This window comes from Ahaetulla prasina, chromosome 4 (assembly GCF_028640845.1).
Source record: "Ahaetulla prasina isolate Xishuangbanna chromosome 4, ASM2864084v1, whole genome shotgun sequence".
Lineage (NCBI taxonomy): Eukaryota > Metazoa > Chordata > Lepidosauria > Squamata > Colubridae > Ahaetulla > Ahaetulla prasina.
Genome location: NC_080542.1, coordinates 94,819,263 through 94,840,100, shown reverse-complemented (window position 1 = coordinate 94,840,100; position 20,838 = coordinate 94,819,263). Strand labels below are relative to the sequence as shown.

Below are 20,838 nucleotides of genomic sequence, written 5' to 3'. Positions count from 1 at the left end.
TTATGATAAAGATAAATAATTATTTTTGTGGCATATCACTTTTTGGAACAGCTTTTCTCTAACAAAAAAATTAATTTGAATTTTGTTACATGCATGTGTGCATGACATTTAGTTTAGTGCAGAATGCTGAATTTTTATTTACAAAACATTTTAAAAACATATTTTTTCATTTTATTATTTTACAAAACAAACAAGATCTCTGAATTAGCATTCTTGAATATATTATGAAGATGTAACAAATATTTTTCCATTACTAGGTTAAGGCCTTTTAAAAACATACAATAAAAGTTGCTTCCCGGACCATGAAACAGATTCATCAAGGCAGGATAATTTTTACCTTAACTGTGCATCTCCTCCTGTTCTCCATTTTTTTCCACATATTTGAGAAACATGTATTATTGGGCAGGGCTAGTCAAAAGGAGGTTGATAAAGGTCTTCAAATAAAAGTAGAAATAAAGGAGACAAATGAACACAGTCACTTGCCTCTGAAAAGCTAAAATCCTGGCTACTACCATTCTTTGTACTCACTATTCTGCCTTCTGTAGCTTCTCCAAGGAGCCCTCCAAAAGTGATTACAGGAGACATACAGGCACAGTATAGGAAAAGAATCGAGGCCAGACACTGCAGACTTAATGCATCCTTGAAGTCACTCAAGAAAAAAGATGTTTTCCTTTTGATGTCAAGTATCAAACCACCAAAAAGCCTAAATAGGTGAGATGAAACTCATCAAACTGTACTCTATAGGACTCCAGAATGTTTAAAACTATGGGACACACAAGACTGACAGTGCAGATTTTTAGCATAAATTAGCCTTATATTCCAAACCTATTGACAATACAGATGCAAACATTCCAATTTCATCTATACATTCTCAGTTGAGTGAACTGATCTTCTGATTTATGCATTTTAGTAAATGGTAAAGTATCCATTGTTAGTCTCTGGAGCTTGTCTTAAATGAAAACATTTTCAGGGCATCAGCTTCTGCATACAGTATCAAGTTTTGTGCATGTACATGGTTGTGGCGAATAGTAATATATGCTTGAGTAATTTTAAAATAGACTTACATACAATTGTGATATTTAATATTATCTACATTTTTAACAAAATAGAGAGCTAGCTGCAAGTATCTGAAAGCATTATTTCATTGTTTATAAGATATTGAAAAAAATAATGTGGTGATTAAAAAGTATTATTTGGAAAAAAAAATTAATTTTAAAAAAAGCTGAGTTACAATGCCCATTACTTTTATTACAGTTGAGAATGAAAACAAAACAAAACAGGTATTCATCCTAAGGAAGATGAACAACTTTTGAAAGAAATTGAAATTTAAAATCTTCCATTTGTCAGGGTTATCTCTCCTTTAATAATTGTATTTAATTCAAATGTAGCCCATCTTTAAATTTTAGGCAACCATAACTTCACAAGGATTTTCCACATGAATACATTTCAGTAGAATTTAACTGAATAAAGATATTATCCTTCTTAAATGAATTTTTCCATTGTAATTGCCAAGATTGGGAGCCTACAGTACATCTGTATAATTTTCACATATGAGAAATCTCTATAACTGCTCTTTACTGTAATATTTTGAATATCTAGCTTCACACTATTTTTATCTATTTTTATCTTCATAATATGGTTTCAGATGTTGTATTAAAACTCCACTATAGTCCCTAGAATCTACTAAAGAATAGTTCTACTATATTAAGAGACTAAAATAGACCATTAGCTAGGAATTAAACATATAGATGTAGAAATTTTAATCCATGATATTTTATAAATTTTTAAAGCAGCAATAATTTAGATTTTCACACTGATGTTATTATAACTGAAGTAAATTCTACACACCTTCCAGTTCTTTGTAGTTCAGGTCCAGCATGATGACCTTCTTCCTTAAGGGGTTCTCCAGGAGAAGCAGCTCCATTTGGAAATTTAGGAATCTTCCTCTTCTCCTATATTAATATTAATTAATATTAATCTGTTAAATGATTTTTGCCTTTAAGTCATGATAAAGTTATTATTCTTAGTATTTGTCCCTTGGTAGCAGGGTCTGCTTGTTTTACCTAGTTAATATAACAAAGCTATGATCTGAGGAAGGGTTTTATTTGTCAGCCAGCTTGTTCCAGCATCTGACAATAATTGAGGATCAGAATAAATTACTAGCCCACAGTCAATCACCCAAGTAAAACTAGAACCTGCTCAGGGGTGAAATCTAAAAATTTTCCCTACCAGTTCTGTGGGCAGGGCTTAATTGGTGGGCATGGCTTGGTGATCAGATGACTGGGTGGGCGTGGCCAATAACAATCAATAATAAAAATAATAAACAAAGTATACAAAATAATAAGAGGTACCAAAAACCAACTTTCACACTTTATACACACACAACACAACTGACTCACACACAATGTAAAAGCAGCTGCACTTCACCCAAAATGGCCCCTCAACAAGCAGGAACCTCACATTTTACACACACACGACACTCTCTCTCTCTCTCTCTCTCTCTCTCTCACACACACACACACACAAAATGCCATATACAGCTTTGTGAGATTCTGCGTGTTTGTGTAGTTTGAGTGAAACACTACAGTAACACACCAAATCTCAGAAAGCTGCACAAATATTTTATTTTATTATTTTATTTATTTATTTTTTTAGATCAGGATTCTCCAACCTTAGTAATTTTAAGTAATTTGTGGACTTCAACTCCCAGAGTTCCTCTTTCAGCAAAGCAGGCAGTCAAAGCAGGTTGTAATCAGTAGCTAAAGTAAAGCATGGTGTTGCCAGCCCGAAAGGCGCAGTAATTATAGGTAAGTGAGGATGGGGCTTTGGGTGGGCATGGGGGCTGTTAAAAATGATTTTAAAAGCCTGTGAGGATCAGGCAAGTCATCTGGGATCGCCAGAGGAAAAAAAGATTTTAAAAGCTCCTCTGACGATCTCAGTTCCCTCATAGCAGCCCAGAACCTCTTAAAATAATTGTTTTAACAAGCTCTTCAGCCGAAGAACTTGTAGAAAACATGTTTTTAAAGGTTCTGGTGATGAGGAACTCAGGTGACATCACCAGAGGAGCCTTTTAAAACTTTTTTTTTAAAGTTTTTTTAAAAAGAGTTTAAGGCTCTGCCGATCTTAGCTGAACTGCGGGATCCTCAAAGGCTTTTTTTTTACTTTTAAAGGCATGTTTTCGGCTGAAGAAAAATTGCTTTTAAAAGTAAAAAAAAAACCACTCTGCTGATGGTCCAGGTCAACAGAGGCAGGGGGCGGGGCCAGGGATTTTTGCTACCGGTCCTCCGAACCACCAGCCGCCATCGCTACCGAATTGGGCAAGCCACCCCTGAACCTGTTCTTCCCCATTTCTAATCTAACATTTTAGTTACTGCACTATCATACTGCATGAAGTCATACTTCAATAACAAGCATAATTTCAAGCCGTCTTCTTTACATTTATATTAGTCTTCCAGGCTAACTATATAATACAGTGTTCTTCCAAACCAGAGTTGGCTTTTTAAAAAGCTAATCTACTATTAACTCTCAACTCAGAAATAATTTTGAATAATTAACACAATACTGCATTAATAATAACTTGTTTAAATCAGTTGTAACTAGACTATTTGTCTAAGATATAGTGAAGTTTATATCAAATTGTAGATATGTCACATATTGAATGCAATAGCCACTCCTGTTCAGTAAATTATCTAAAATTATGTAATTTTACATAATTATATGTAAAATAATTTCTTTCCTTTCCTTTTTTTCTTGCTTTTGAATATTTTTATAAGATAAAAACAATTCTATGAATTTGATCTAACCTTTCATCAATTTGTTACTTCATTGCAAATTTATTTTACAGGTTTCTGATGCAATCTTTGTCACACTTACCATATAATAATGCATTTTAAAGGACTTTTCATTTGCAGAGGAACCTACCTGAGAAGGAACGCTCTTGGGAGGTTCAATTCTTATTGAAGGATCCCATTCGCCTGGAGGAAGAACAGTCACTTGATCTAAAAATTCATCAATTCCAGATAGTAGATCATTTCTGTCTTTAGCTTTATAAGCAACATCATGGAAAACCTTTTAAAAAAGGCATATAAGCATATATTTGATTTCTTGACATAACGTAACTTTTTACTAAGATGTACAAAATATGGCTAATATAGTTGAAAGATCAGAATGAAGAGTTAATTTAACACCCCTCCATTAAAATATTACGTTATGCATACATTAGGTTTTCTGAATGAATACCCACCAGAGATATGGATATCCACTTGCAGAATTATCAGCAAGATACACATTAGTAAGGAGCTTTTGGTAAGTGAAATCTACTTTTCTGGAGGGCAACTAGATGGACCAAACAGGGTTTAAATGGCCAGCTAGACACCAATTTGATAATTTAGTTATAAAAATAGTTATTATTGGATAATAACTATTTTCAGAAGCTAGATTTTATGAAATAAGTTTTATATTGTCTTCAACAATTTATCAACTGCTATAGATTCAAAAGCCTAAAGGAAGAATCTATAATCTATGCCGATCTCAAAGGGAAAGCATCCTGGAATTAATTTTTAAAACCAAATTTTGTTAATTTTGTTTCTAAAACACAGTTTAAATGTTGCAAATACTGCATATTTGCAAATAATATGAAATGTACAGGCAATAAATAATCCAACAACACTGTGACAACTTATTTGGCATATTTCGCACATTCTGAACAACTTTCATAATCTCTTATAATTGTCAGTAATGGTATGAACTCCACAACCAGTTTGCTATAGCACTATAAAGGTACAGTTATCACTAATGAAGAATCTTTTTTTAAAAAAGAATGAACTTTGCTGGGCATTGTTACCAAAACAAAATAATATAACAATTTCATATTTAGAAGTTTTAATCATCTTGAATAAGATGGATGAACACATAAAGGTATATACACATAAAGGCCAAATTATAAGAAAATAAGCAATCAAAATTCTATACACTTAGTATTACTTTTATTGTATTATTAGTACTCAAATGATGATAAGAGTTACAATTTACTACTTGTTGTTATTCTATTTCCAAAATCTGACTTACTATAAAATTGAAAGCAAAATTTGAATATCCCTTTCTAAACAATTGTTTATATTAATTTGTATTTGTGAACAACTATGACTATGTGTGTATAAACATGTTTGCTAAATTGCTTGTACTATTTTTTAACTAAAACACTTATTTTTGCAATCAACATCTTCACAGGTTTCATTACATACCAGCCCCAAAGGTATACAAGTAGTCCTTAAATTCCATAGCAATTGAGATCAGAATTTCCACTGCTGGATGATATGGTCATAAAGCACAACCAATCACTTAGTGACAGCAATCTCATTTGCAAGTCTCAGAAAGCTTGTAAGCAGACTGGCGGGCAGGTAAGTGTGATGTCTCCTGTGAACGATGACTCCTCTACTTCTTCTCCACAAGCTGAGAGAGACAATGAGATTGTTCCTGGCACATCAGAAATTATTGACCCTGAACTGCCAGCTGAACAGGTCTCGGCTGGGGAGAGCTTGCAGGCCAGTGAGGAAGAGGGGGAGGAGCTGCCTACTGCAGTGAATGCCAGAGTATGCAGGGCAGAGAGGCAGGTTTGCCAGATTGCTGGCCCCATCCTTCTTGATGAGCTGCACTGGGAGTTATTTAGCACAGCAGGCAGAGGCAGGCGTTGCTGGAAGCAACATGTGTGGGTCGTGGCCAGATGTTTATTTGTGAGATGCCGCAGTGGATTTAGTTTAAGTTGCTGGGAGAACCTGTGTTCGTGTTTTGGACCCTGTTTGAGCAGCTGGTTATCTGTTTGATGGACTAATTGGCCATTGCCTGGAAGTTAAGTCTGGGGCTTCATAGCTGGCTTCCCTTGGAAACGACCCTCTGAACTCCTGTCCTGGGCTGTTCCTGGGAATTCTACTTGTAAACCCTGAAATTCTGACTACTGGACTAGCTGATGGGAGGCTCCAAACCATAGATTAGATATTGGCTTCTGTTTTGAAACAAAGCCTGTATTTCTGAAACTGTTTTGAGTTTGCCGTATGTTCATTTCTTAGTTATCTACTTGGTCTTGAGCCAAATTGCTGTTCTAATCTAGCAGCTGTGAATGAGCTGAAACCGGAAACAGAACTGCAGGGGGAAAAAGACAAAATAAAGCTCTCTCTAAACCAACAGTGACATGTGGATGAGTCAGGCAGCAGAGTAAGTGGATGCTACTAGGTGGAAGAAGATGAAAGGAGAGGGTGAGGTACCGGTAGGTGCAGCAAGGCTTGAGAAGAGAGTAAAAGGAAGTGAGGGAGGGACAATGGATTTTTCTTTCAGATTGATTAAAAAAGACAGAAACAACTGAAGAGAGATGGTCCCATGGGTAAACTGACCCCAAACCATGAACATAAAGCAACTACCACCTTGAATTACACTAGAAACAAACTGGTAGCCAATACAGCAATAGTGTAACCCGTGCTGAATAACTGACACCTTTATCTGTCTAGACACATTTTGAACCAGCTGAAGCTTTCTTCACCCGCAGTCCCCTGTAGAGACATTTAGTAATCCAAATTAGAGATCACAATTACATGTTTATTTGTTTGGAAACCACCTAGATCCATCAAGGAATCAGCCTCAAAACTGGATTAAATACTAAACAATAAAAAATAGGTCACTGCTGCCAAATTAAATGACAATATTTTATAGTCCCCGATACACCCATCTCATTCCATGAAAGAGATTACTATTGTATAAATACTTAATGGTTAACCTCACTTAAAAATAATTTTTAAAAATTTCATGTAAGTTTAATATAAAAATGATTAGATACAAATAAAAACACATTATAGTTAACTTTAAAATTAACACATTATAATTAACTTTAAAATTAACATAATTTTAACTTTTCATTAGTTTAATTAGACTAGCACTACTCCTAGTTTATATGATATTTTTATTTTTATACTTCTGAAGTTATCTATATATTTTCACTGGATAACCTCTGACCTGTTACACCTCTCCTTTTAGAAGATATTTCCTTACCATACCATACTTATTATTATTATTATTACTTCAATGCCTTCAACAATGACAACCTCTAGTGTATTGGCTTCCCTGGAAATGATGGGATACATTCAGAGATGTATCTGCCTTAAAATCATCCATGTTGAATTATATAGTGCAGTCAAATGTCAGCACAGAAAATATTTTATGACATTTTGTTTTATTTCATACACTGTTTTATGATAACATTTACTTCATATAATGTTTTAGAAAATCAGCCAAATTTCAGCTTTAAAAAGTCTCATAGATTCCGCATTTGGCTACATTAAGTAAGTTAGCCCATTTGAGGTACCTTGGTTCAAAAATTGTTACCCTGTGATAATCTGTTTCACCCAGTTAAAGGTTACAGGAACAAGAATTTTAGTAGTATTCAGCTTACATTTTGTGCGTGTTTTACTTTATATTACCCTTCAGACCTTCAAGACCTTCAGGTATTGGGAAGTCTTTTTAATAAGTGAATTTTAATAAATAATAAATAAAAATGATACAATGAGGAGTATGATAGATTAATTTCCAAATCCATAGACCAAAGTAGCTGTGTTTTATTGGGAAAATGGAGGAACAAAGGCAAGTTATAAAGGTAAAACTGGAGCAAGTAGATAGATTTGGGTACCTTAGCAGAAAGTTCACTAAAAATAGGATAACTGATGGATAATTGTTCAGATCTGCTAATAGAAAAGTAATGGATAGTAATTTGTTATCTTGCCAGAATAACTACTTGTGAAAAAAAAGGAAAATAAGTGTTCGTTATATCATGATTCTGCTCATTTATATACAAGGCATTTAAAACCTTTGTGTGATAAACAAAGAATACAAACAAAGATAAACAAAGATAAACAAAGAATCCGGGCTTTCGGCCCAGATACAGCACGGAGACGGCTTTGGTCACGTTGGTTGATGATCTCTGGAGGGCCAGGGATAGGGGTTATTCCTCTGCCTTGGTCCTATTAGACCTCTCAGCGGTTTTTTGATACCATCGACCATGGTATCCTGCTGCACCGGTTGGAGGGATTGGGAGTGGGAGGCACCGTTTATCAGTGGTTCTCCTCCTATCTCTCTGATCGGTCGCAGACGGTGTTGGCAGGGGGGCAGAGATCGACCCCGAGGCACCTCACTTGTGGGGTGCCACAGGGGTCGATTCTCTCGCCTCTCCTGTTCAACATCTACATGAAGCCACTGGGTGAGATCATCAGTGGCTTTGGGGTGAGGTACCAACTGTATGCTGATGATACTCAGCTGTACATTTCCACCCCGGGCCACCCCAACGAAGCTATCGAAGTGCTGTCCCGGTGTTTGGAAGCCGTACGGGTCTGGATGGGGAGAAACAGGCTCAAGCTCAATCCCTCCAAGACGGAGTGGCTGTGAATGCCGGCACCCCGGTACAGTCAGTTGCAGCCGCAGCTGACTGTTGGGGGCGAGTCATTGGCCCCAATGGAAAGGGTGCGCAACTTGGGCGTTCTGGATGGACGGCTGTCTTTTGAAGACCATTTGATGGCCGTCTCCAGGAGGGCTTTTTACCAGGTTCGCCTGATCCACCAGTTGCGCCCCTTCCTAGACCGGGATGCCCTATGCATGGTTACTCATGCACTCGTGACATCTCGCTTGGATTACTGCAATGCTCTCTACATGAGGCTCCCCTTGAAGAGCATCTGGAGGCTCCAGTTAGTTCAGAATGCAGTTGCGCGGGTGATAGAGGGAGCCCCTCATGGCTCCCATGTGACACCACTCCTGCGCAGGCTGCACTGGCTACCTGGGGCCTTTTGGGTGCGCTTCAAGGTATTGGTTACTATCTTTAAAGCGCTCCATGGCATAGGACCGGGTTACTTACGGGACCGTCTACTGCCACCGATTGCCTCCCACCGACCCGTACGCTCTCACAGAGAGGGACTCCTTAGGGTGCCGTCCGCCAGGCAGTGCCGACTGGCGACACCCAGGGGAAGGGCCTTCTCTGTGGGGGCTCCCACCCTCTGGAATGAACTTCTCCCAGGACTCCGCCAACTTCCTGACCTTCGAACCTTTCGCCGCGAGCTTAAGACACATCTATTTATATGCGCAGGACTGGCCTAGAATTTTAATTTTAAATTTTTGCTTTTAAATGGGTTTTTTTATTATCTTAATTATAATTTTAAATCTGGCCTAATTCAATAAGTTTTTTAAATACTGTTTTTATCTTGTATTTATTCTTGTGTTTTTATCAGGCTGTAAACCGCCCTGAGTCCTTCAGGAGATAGGGCGGTATAAAAATTTGATTAAATAAATAAATAAATAAATAAATAAATAAATAAATAAATAAATAGAATAGAATAGAATAGAATAGAATAGAATAGAATAGAATAGAATAGAATAGAATAGAATAGAATAGAATAGAATAGAATTTTTTATTGGCCAAGTGTGATTGGACACACAAGGAATTTGTCTTGGTGCATATGCTCTCAGTGTACATAAAAGAAAAGATACGTTCATCAAGGTACAACATTTACAACACAATTGATGGTCAATATATCAATATAAATCATAAGGATTGCCAGCAACAAGTTACAGGCATACAGTCGTAAGTGGAAAGAGATTGGTGATGGGAACTATGAGAAGATTAATAGTAGTGCAGATTTAGTAAATAGTTTGACAGTGTTGAGGGAATTATTTGTTTAGCAGAGTGATGGCCTTCGGGGAAAAACTGTTCTTGTGTCTAGTTGTTCTGGTGTGCAGTGCTCTATAGCGTCATTTTGAGGGTAGGAGTTGAAACAGTTTATGTCCTGGATGTGAGGGATCTGTAAATATTTTCACGGCCGTCTTCTTGATTCGTGCAGTATACAGGTCCTCAATGGAAGGCAGGTTAGTAGCAATTATTTTTTCTGCAGTTCTAATTATCCTCTGAAGTCTGTGTCTTTCTTGTTGGGTTGCAGAACCAAACCAGGCAGTTATAGAGGTGCAAATGACAGACTCAATAATTCCTCTGTAGAACTGAATCAGCAGCTCCTTGGGCAGTTTGAGCTTACTGAGTTGGCGTAGAAAGAACATTCTTTGTTGTCCTTTTGATGATGTTTTTGATGTTAGCTGTCCATTTTAGATCTTGCGATATGATAGAACCTAGAAATTTAAAGGTTTCTATTGTTGATACTGTGTTGTCTAGTATTGTGAGAGGTGGAAGTATGGAAAGGTTTCTCCTAAAGTCTACCACCATTTCTACGGTTTTGAGTGTGTTCAGTTCCAGATTGTTTTGGTTGCACCACAAGGCTAGTCGTTCGACCTCTTGTCTATATGCGGATTCAACATTGTCTGGAATGAGACCAATCACTGTTATGTCATCTGCGAACTTCAGTAGTTTAACAGATGGATCGTTGGAAATGCAGTCATTGGTATACAGAGAGAAGAGAAGTGGGGAGAGCACACAGCCTTGGGGGGCCCCTGTGCTAATTGTACAGGTATTTGATGTGATCTTGCTTAGCTTCACCTGCTGCTTCCTGTTTGTTAGGAAGCTTGTGATCCATTTACAAGTCTGTTCCGGTACCTGTAGCTGGTTTAGCTTAGTTAGAAGAATGTCTGGAATGATGGTATTGAATGCTGAACTAAAGTCTACAAAAAGGACCCTTGCATAGGTCTTTTGAGACTCAAGATGTTGTAGGATGTAGTGCAGAGCCATATTAACAGCATCATCTGTTGATCTATTTGCTCGGTATGCAAATTGCAAGGAGTCTAACAGCGGATCCGTGATGGTTTTCAAGTAGGAAAGCACTAGCCTTTCAAAAGTTTTCATGACTACAGATGTTAAAGCAACTGGTCTGTAGTCATTCAGTTCCTTGATGGTGGGCTTCTTCGGCACTGGGATAATGGTAGAGCGTTTGAAGCAAGAAGGAACATAGCACATCTCTAGTGATTTATTGAAAATATGGGTGAAGATGGGGGCCAATTGGTCAGCACATACTTTTAAGCAAGAAGGAGTCATCTTGTCTGGGCCTGGAGCTTTTCCTGGCTTTTGTCTGTGAAATAGGTCCTGCACTTCCTTTTCTGTGATCACTAGGGGTTGTAAACCCAATGAAATGGGGTCAGTTGTAGGAGGCTTGGCTGTTGTTGGTGTGTCTGAGATGGGAGTTGTGCAGATAGGTGGCTGTAGTTTCCTTTCAAACCTGCAGTAAAACTCATTCAGGTCATCTGCCAGTTGTTGATTACCTTCAGACTGGGAAGGAGGTTTTCCATAGCCGGTGATATTTTTAAGAGTTTTCCACGTTTGCTGGTTCATTTGCTGAAAACTGATTCTTTAGCTTTTCAGAGTAGCTTCTTTTTGTTGCTGATCTCCCTTATTAGTGCATTTCTGGCCTGATTGTACAGCATTTTATCACCTTTTCTGTAGGCTTCCTCTTTGGAATGTCGTAGCTGCTTAAGTTTAGGTGTGAACAGCAATTAGAAGAAATGAGGAAAATTCATGAGGCGAATAGTATGGTTTGCAGTTGATAATTAAAGTTTCTAAATTGTTGTCACAGAATTTGTAAATTATTTTAAAATCTTGACACCAGTTTCTGCTAATATATAGGCATAAGCCTCCTCCTTTCTTTTTACAGATGTTTCTGTAATCCTGTCTGATCGTTCAATCTGAAACCCTGGAATGTTCAGGCTGCTATCCTCAATTGATTCATTTAACCAGGTTTCAGAGAAGCATAGAACTGCTGAATTGCAAAAATCAGAATAGTATTTGTTTAAGAGGAGTATTTCATCCATCTTATTTGCAAGTGAGCGTATATTTGTTAGGAAAATTGAAGGCAGAAGAGTTTTAATGCGATTTCTTAATCTGTTTAAGATCCCAGATCGTTTACCTCTCTTCCTTTGCTTCCGTCGTTTGTTTTTTTTAGTAATCCATGGCTCCGTGGGAATTGCCTCCTCCTGTGTTAGAATCTCCTCCGTGTTTGTAAAGACAGGCGGGGGTGAGATCAAAGAAAGCTGCTCCTTAAAGAAATGTTGCTTAATTTTTAGCAGATGGTCTCGTGAGTAGGAAATCCGTAGTGAGTCACAGAGAACAATTAGAGATAAAGAAACCATTAGAGAGCATTTCACCGAGGCAGCCTTCATCGGCGCCATCTTGAAAAGCGGGATAAGGTAAAAATTAATAAATATTGAACAATGCACTGAATATAAAATGAAAATTATTAGAAGAAATTACTTCAAAGTGATTTGGGCATATAGTTCAATTATACACATTGCAAAGCAAAACAATAAAAATGAATGAGTTAAATGAAATAGAAGACTAAAAACAAAAGAAAAGGACAATGTACAAAGAAGTTCATGGATGTTATAGAAAGAAGGTTAGTTAATAAGGACAAAGATATGGATAGATATGAAGAACAGCATTGGTATAAACTATATACAGGTAGCCCTCAACTTACAACAATCCATTTAGTGACTGTTCAAAGTTATAACACTGAAAAAAGCACTAACATAAGGCATTGAAAAAAGTGACTTATGACTATTTATCACACTTATGATCACTGCAGCATCGCCATGATCGTGTAATCAAAATTCAGATCCTCAGCAATTGACTCATATTTATAATGGTTGCAGTGTATCAGGATCATGGGATAACTTTTTATGACCTTCTAACGAACAAAGTCAATGGGGAAGCCAGATTCACTTAACAAATGTGTTACTAACTTAACAACTATATTGATTCACTTAACAAAAGTGACAAGAAAGATCATAAAATGGGGCAAAATTCACTCAGCTGTCTCACTTAGCAACAGAAATTTTGGGCTCAATTGTCGTAAGTTGAGGACAATCTGTATAATTCAATTTCTTTTCTTATTATATTCTTTTAATTTATTTTAAATTAATAAATTATTAATTTATTAATTAATAAATAAATTAATTATTAATTATTTCCTACTGTGCTTTAGAAATAAACATTGTCTCATTCAAAGGAAATTTATTTTTATTGATCAAATTCATATCCCACTGTAATCACATGGATTCTATCTAGCTAATGAAAAGAAAATAACATCACTATAAAACACATACAATCCAACACAAAACCAAACTTCAATACCCAAATGCCATTTGAAACAACTTCCTCTTCAGTTGCTTCTAGAGGATGAATAACATCAGAGGTAATCCAACTTCATGCAGGAAGCCATTCCAGCCATTCCAGAGGATTGGCCCCATCATGGAGAACCAACACTTCTGGACTTTGACTTATCTAACTTCCCAAAACTGAAGGATATCCAGCGGCTTCTCCCAATACCAATATCCAATACCAACAAGTTGAGCTAACTGAAATGGTGAAACATAGTCCTGCAGATAGCACCTCATCTCTCCACTTACTAGGGAAAGGCATAATATATATGCGCTTATGAGTATGTACTCATAAATATTTGTGCATAAGATGATATATTGTATTTTACCATTATAAATTTAAGTCAATTGTAAAAATGCATATTGACTCCAGTCTATTTTAAATAATTTTGGGGGTATGTAATAAATGGCAGTACTCACATCATCAGTCATGAGTGTTGCTATTGATCGACCAATTTCATGATACTGAGGTGCTTTACCTGCTGGTCCCAGCAACAGAAAAAGGAAACTGTGGAATTATGAAAAAGGGTTGCAAGGTCAAACATTAAAACTGGAATTCAATAACATCTGTCAATGACAAATAGAAATTTTACTATTGAATATTGCACATATAACAACAACTAGAAATTCTATGAGTTGCATTCCAGTCATAGGAAGAGCCACCCCAGTATTTGCTCATACATAATTTAATTTTATTCATCACTTGTGTTTTTAAATGGTTCACTGCTCTGATGTTTTATATTTCAATGCACATTTTATATGTAGTATTGGTAACTGTTTACGCATTATCCTGTATTCTGTTATGCCTTATGAAATACTACAACCACTATTACCATACTTGTCACTAAAGAGAACTCAAGTATTGTAAGTATGAACTATGAAGTTAAAGAGATTTTAAATCACCATGATAAAATCTGCATAGAAGATTTTAAACCAGTATGATAAACTCACAACAAAGAGACAACTTCTAAGAAGAAAAAAATTGTTGAATCATACAATATAGATTAAAAATTATACAGAAAATTAAAGTTTTACTACATTATATTTTTATTTTACCGTGTAGGAACAGGAACCTCTGTGAGACCAGTGAGAAGCACAGCTGGAGACAGCCTCACAAAAGCAATAATTGGTCTCTCCAAAAAATCCACTTCTCCAACAAGCACATTTGATGCCTCTGCACCTATTGGAATCTTCCTCATAAAGTTCATATCCACCTATTTTCAAAGAGTGATTAATAGTATATTAAAATATTCTAAAGGATTTTGAAACTGACATTTATAAATAAATTACAAGCAAAATATACTGTATTATTAAAGTGTGATGTATGTTATGAAGTTTAATAACATTTTAATATAACCATACGTATAAGTACTGTGTTTCATAACTATGTTACAATCACAAAAATTTACTAAAATTTTATCTTGGGAATATCATGGTTTTATACTAAATAACTACAAATTCCACTAAATCAATGTAATTATATACACAATTGCTTCATTTTTTAAATTCAATCTTAAAAAGAACATTTATGGAGAATTAATTCTTTATACAATAGTGTTCTTCAAATTACACATGGGAACTGTGTATATAATTATAAAAACTCACCAACATAATATATAGCATTATACAAACTATTGGTCACATAAAGACAGAAACACAAAAATCACTGAAACTAACACACCAGTTACACAGCTATCTAGAAAAAAAAACACTTACAGCTGGCCTCTTCAGTCCCACACCAAGTGTGCCACAACTACAGTGCCAGGAGGCAGAATTCTGCCCAACAGGAGACAAGGCAGGTGCAGAGAAGAACAGGCCAAGTAAAAATATAAAAGCTGTGACAGAGGAGCTAGAATAGTGGCATTTGCCATGGTTAAACTATTATATAAATTTGTTTTGTTAAGAGAACTTTTAAGCAAAATTACATCATTTTCCTGACTTATATATTGGAACCAAAATATTGAAAAGAGAAATACTATATTATAAATTATACAAATAACTTCATTACAAGTTAGCATCCTTTACACTAAAGCAGAAGTCCCCAACTTTTTGGTACCAGGAACCACTTTCTTGAAGGCAATTTTTCCATGGACAAGTGGAAATGGTTTTGCTTACTTGCCTGCTATTCACCTCCAGCTGTGTGGCCCAGTTCCTAACAGGCCACAGACCAGTACTGGTCCGTGGCCCAGGGAGTTGGTGACCCCTGCACTAAAGGAAGCAATTCTGTGTAGATTATTGAATAAAAAGGGAAACATACAGATTTTAACTGTGTACTTGGGCCTTGAACCTACAATAGTCTATTGATTTAAACTCAGAGGTTCTACCTCACTTACAGTTCTAAATGCACTTTATTCATATTATACCTGGAAGTGACAATGATAGCTGAGGTACTCCATTCAGGATTCTGTATATACATCTAAAATGGGCTGTGTCTATGCTACAGCAGAGTTTCAATGACATGATAGGGACTCTTCTATAAATCTTATAGCCCACTACACTGAAGGAAAAGTCAATGATCTTAGTATTACAGAAACATATGCAGGTAGTAGTCCTTGACTTACAAATATTCATTCAGTAACTGTTTGACATAACAATGGCACTGAATGGACATTCAACCAGTGCTAAGTTATGGGCCATTTAATTGTGTTCTGGGCCCTTGGCAATCCATTCACATTTACAGTGGGTTACCAAGCCCTTCACAATCATGTGATCACCATTTACAAGTCAACAGAGAAGCTGACAGGGTTAGGACACAAGCTGCTTTCTCTGTCTCTTTTTCTCTAGCCCAGAGCCAGCAGGGCAACAACATGCTGCAAGGAGAAGCGAAGCTGGGACAGCTTTGCTTTTCTGCACATTGCACCTCCTCTCTGTCCTGTTCCAGGCAGGAGAAAAAGACCTTCTAATTTTGTAGTGTCATGCTAAGGAGTAGAGCAGCTGTCTACCCTTTTTCAGCAAGCAGCTCTTTCACTCTGGTCAATTTACCTATGCAATTGCTTAGGAGCCACATTTGAGATGGCCAGAACAGCGACTATTGAGAAGGCAATCACACTGGCGCCTCACTTAATGACTGCAACATTTTAGAACTGTAATGGGCAGACTCTATTACAGTCATAATTTGAGAACCATCTATATGATAACAATTTTATCATGTATCAGAATATGAGTGGACAAGTCATAAATATATTGCTCTAGTAAGGGGTGAAAAACTCTCATCATCACGGCATCATCACATGATGTATCACAACTTTTTTTCCCCTTCACTAAACAGGGCATGGGCGTGGCCAGCATGTGAAGCATCTGGACCATGGGCTGCGAGTTTGACATCCCTGCTCTAATAACTAAAATACATATACATATAGTGAATTTTTAAAATAGAAAATAAATTTACTAACACTAATTATTAACAGCAGTACCAAATATTTGAAAAAAGCATTTGAAAAGTGTTTTAACCTGGAAATCTTAAGAAATTGATAGGAATAGTTTCAATTAACAATGTGAAAATTAGGTAGGGTTGTGATTTATTCTTATCATAAATATTTTATTATAATTAATGTTGTGGTAAGTCACCATGAATTTGGATGATTTGGTGGCATACATATTTAATCAATAACAACAACAATAACACAAGATTCATGGATAAATTTCTACAATATATCTCAATTTACATTTGTTGCTACCCTAATTATGGCCCTCACATGATAATCAGGAAAAAAAGGAAGCTGCAACATAAAATAAAAAATAGTAAACCTCAATTGTGCAAGATGAGTTGTGCTTTTGCTGTTGCCTTTAACTATTATGGCTACTGAACAATAACAAAAAATGAAATATTATTAAAATAGCAAGTTATTTTGAAAGACATTTACAACCTTTTACAATTTTAGATGAGAACTTTTATGAAGTGCCACATAACCATTTTATCAATTTATTTTTGATACATCCAGCCTCCTGTTTAAGACCTCAAGACAATATGCTAGCACTCCTTCCATTATTTTCTCCTAAACAACTTTGAGAGATAGGTTGAGTTGAAAGAGTACAACTGATCAAAAATCACCCACTGAGCTTCCATGGTTGACGGTAGACTGCTCAGAGTACACTGAATGCTAATTCAGAATTTCTACCTAGTCAAGACTTCAGATCTTTTAACAATTTGTTCACACTATTCTCTTTGAAGAGGAACATTAGAGAAAGCCTCATGTCTAGTTATCATAGAGGTAGATTCTTCTCTATATTACTACTGTCCCATTCTAGTAAGTCAACCACATCCGGAATCTTCCACTCATCAACTTAACCCTGACTCCGTCTTCCTCTCCATCCTCTTTCCTCTTTCACATATAACACTATACTCAGTAGACTCTCAGCTTACAACGTACAAAATAAAATGATATGTTTAAGCAATTATGTAGAATTTATCACATGTGATAAATAACATAACATAACATAACATAACAAAACAAAACAAAACAAAACAAAACAAAACAAAAGTGACACAGCCTATGTATGTATGTACAATAAATGTCAACCTTGAACACTGGTGATTTACCTGAACAAACTCTTGAAGTTTTCTTAGCAATATTTTCAGAAATGTTTTGAAGTGATTACCAGTTGGCTTCATTCTTAAAGTTGAACTAGAACTTAATCCGCTGATTTCTTTTGTTTTTAAGCATTATACCAAAGTGTCTCTAAATGATACTCTTTCAGGTAATTACTAAAATATACCTGTAGTTGCTACTAATTTATTCTAGAACTTTATTTTAGAGATTAGATTATATAATACAAGTGCAAAAGAGAAAAGCAAGCTTCCATAAAATGAACAAAGCTGTGTGTTCCTTTAAAAGCTTTACCTTGCTGAAGTCAACCGTACTGTTTTCTCTACTCCCTCCTGTTCCACTAATTTTAAATTCTCCATTTTTTCCAATATCCAAATTACCAGGTGCAGATTGAGGTGATGCTAAGAGCCCTAAAATTAGAATAAAGAAGCATATTTAAAATAGTTACCTAGAAATAGGCATGCTTACATAACAATTGTGACAGCTTTCTAAAAGCAAATGTGAAAGTTAATAAATAAAAAGTGCATTAGTACCAAAATTGCCAAACAAGTTATTTTTTCTGGAAAACAATGAAAGCTTATTAAGTGTTAAAATTAGCTATTACCTAAATGATGGCCTTTTGCAAACTTCACAAAAAGGTATTATTTTTAAATTTTAAAATGTGCATCTAACCACCAATGTGGATCATGCAATTATAAGAATGTCGTAATTTTATTGGAATTCCCTGGAACAATCACACAATAAAGCAAAAAGTACTTTAGAATGCTTAAATAAATCCTATATCACAGTGAACCATTAGAAAGTTAGTAATCATCCATTAGTGCAGCCCTAAAGCAAGAAACTGTTAGAAGTAGGATCTCAGCCATGATCCAAATAGTTCATTTATTTCTAAATAAAGTTTGAATTAGGGGTGGAGGTTATTGTTTTATTCAGTATATTAGTTTTATATTTTGTAAGCCACCTAGAATCATGAAAAGTGAGTGGGTGACCATATAAATTTCATATTTTTATGAAATTTATTATGAAAATAAGAAATAATAAAATTTAATTTTAAATGGTTGCTTACTTTTTATTTTAGTTTTACTTATTTGTATCCTGCCTTTATTATTTTTTATAAATAACTCAATGCAGAGAACATAACCAACACATCTTCCTCCTATTTTCCCACAACAGCAACCCTGTAAGGTGAGTTGAGCCTAGAGAGAGAAAGCCCAGCTGACTTTCATGGCCAAAATAGGAAAATAATAGATATGTACATTATTCTGGAAGCAGAATGTTGCAGAGGATCCCAAAATGTTCTGTTTCTCCACTGGACCGTATCATTCTAGCCAAATATTAGTTTTTGGACATGTTTAGGAATGCAAACTATAGGTTAATCTTCAAGAGGAAAATTATTAATTGTATTCAATATATCAATTTTGTGTAATAGATCCATGATGTAATTGTTTTACACATCAGAATGAGAAACATGACAAACTTTTTATCATTTAAAATAGGAGTAGGAAATCTTTGGTTTTCCATGTATTACTCAGCAGCTGTGGCCAGCATGGCCAATAGTAGATATAAGAAATATAGTTCAATATCTAAAGGCCCATGATAAAAAAAAACAAAGCATGCCAAGGAGAGGCAAACCTAGCAGAGGCCAATATGTAATATGAACATATATAATTTTGAGGAGATGAACTATATATGTTAGGGATTCTAAAACTTTGTGGTATCATGACCTCCTAAAAAAGTAAATGAATTTATGTGATCCCCTTCTATGAATAAAGCTATTAGACTGCACTTTATTCTGGCTCCTATTGTCAAGTGTTCTGCCTGAATAGATCCAGGAGACCCCACCAATTCTGGATATCTAGACCAGTATCAATAGCTCAGGGAATGCTCACATTTCCAGACAGAGAAAGAGGCAATTACCACCACAGTATAAGCCCTCTTAAAAAGTATTAAATAAATATTTAATTCTCAGCTATCTACTTCAGTGTTTCTGACTTGATTTTAGAGCTAATAACCTTGATCATTCTTGATAAATGAATTTTTTTTTTAATTTACATTTATATCCCGCCCTTCTCCGAAGACTCAGGGCGGCTTACAGTGTATAAGGCAATAGTCTCATTCTATTTGTATATTTTTACAAAGTCAACTTATTGCCCCCCCAACTATCTGGGTCCTCATTTTACCTACCTTATAAAGGATGGAAGGCTGAGTCAACCTTGGGCCGGGCTTGAACCTGCAGTAATTGCAGGCTGCTGTGTTTTAATAACAGGCTTCTACAGCCTGAGCTACCACGGCCCTACCAATTACAGCACTGATAGAACAAAATCTTCTGAAATTCTGTAATAACTTTGTAACGCTGCTTTGACCTCTTAAAGGAAATATGAGATATTACCTAACAAGTAAAAAAATAGCAACTGATCTGGAAAAGAATTTATCAAGGCTCATAAATATTTAATTCCATCACACTCAGATTACTAAAATAAACTTCACCTTGTTCAGTACTAGAAGTTTGATTAAAGTCAATAATTTAATAGTTGGTACACTATTACTTTATGAATGACACTACTTTCTGCCCTATTTTCAAACCCATTTTTAGGTAATAGCTGTTTGTTAACCTAACAAAGATATATATCTATCAAATTCAGGATATTAAAAGATATATTACTTACCACTACAATTAACACCCTTAAGAAAAGCAAGAGATTAGTTTTCTAGTACAGGTAGTCCTCGATTTATAACCACAACTGAGCCCAAAATTTCTGTTATTAAGTGAGACATTTGTTAAGTGAGTTTTGTCCCGTTTTAGACATTTCTTGCCTCAGTTGTTAAGTGAACCACTGCAGTTAGTATATTAGTTGTTAAGTGAACCTGCCTTTCCTATTGATTTTGCTTATCAGAAGGTCACAAAAGGAAGTCACATGACCTTGGGACACAGCAATAGTCATAAATATGAACCAGTTGCCAAGCATCTGAATTTTGATCACATGATCATGGGGATGCTGCAAAGGTTGTAACTGTGATAAAATTGTGATGGTCATAAGTCATTGCCATTGTAACTTTGAACAGCTGTAAATGAACTGTTGTAAGTCGAGAACTACCAGTAATAGGTCATTGACATTCTTCCTTAGACACATGTAAATTTCTTTTGTAGTTCAGTTTCTAATGGATAGTTAAAATT

At 35.7% G+C, this 20,838-nt stretch overlaps 1 protein-coding gene across 7 annotated transcripts in view; it reads right to left on the bottom strand.

Annotated features, from left to right (window-relative positions):
- SLC4A7 (solute carrier family 4 member 7) overlaps nucleotides 1–20,838 on the bottom strand; it is a 117,134-nt gene that overhangs the window by 32,972 nt on the left and 63,324 nt on the right. For all 7 annotated transcript variants that reach the window (XR_009154827.1, XR_009154826.1, XR_009154825.1 and 4 more), the window contains 6 exons: nucleotides 17,958–18,073; nucleotides 14,173–14,330; nucleotides 13,537–13,624; nucleotides 3,922–4,068; nucleotides 1,849–1,952; nucleotides 529–703 (listed from right to left, as the gene is read on the bottom strand). Coding sequence is in view for 4 of the 7 variants with exons in the window: in XM_058180144.1 (XP_058036127.1) it covers nucleotides 529–703; nucleotides 1,849–1,952; nucleotides 3,922–4,068; nucleotides 13,537–13,624; nucleotides 14,173–14,330; nucleotides 17,958–18,073 (788 nt within the window). In the remaining 3 variants the exon portion in view is untranslated. The remainder of the gene's footprint in view (nucleotides 1–528; nucleotides 704–1,848; nucleotides 1,953–3,921; nucleotides 4,069–13,536; nucleotides 13,625–14,172; nucleotides 14,331–17,957; nucleotides 18,074–20,838) is intronic.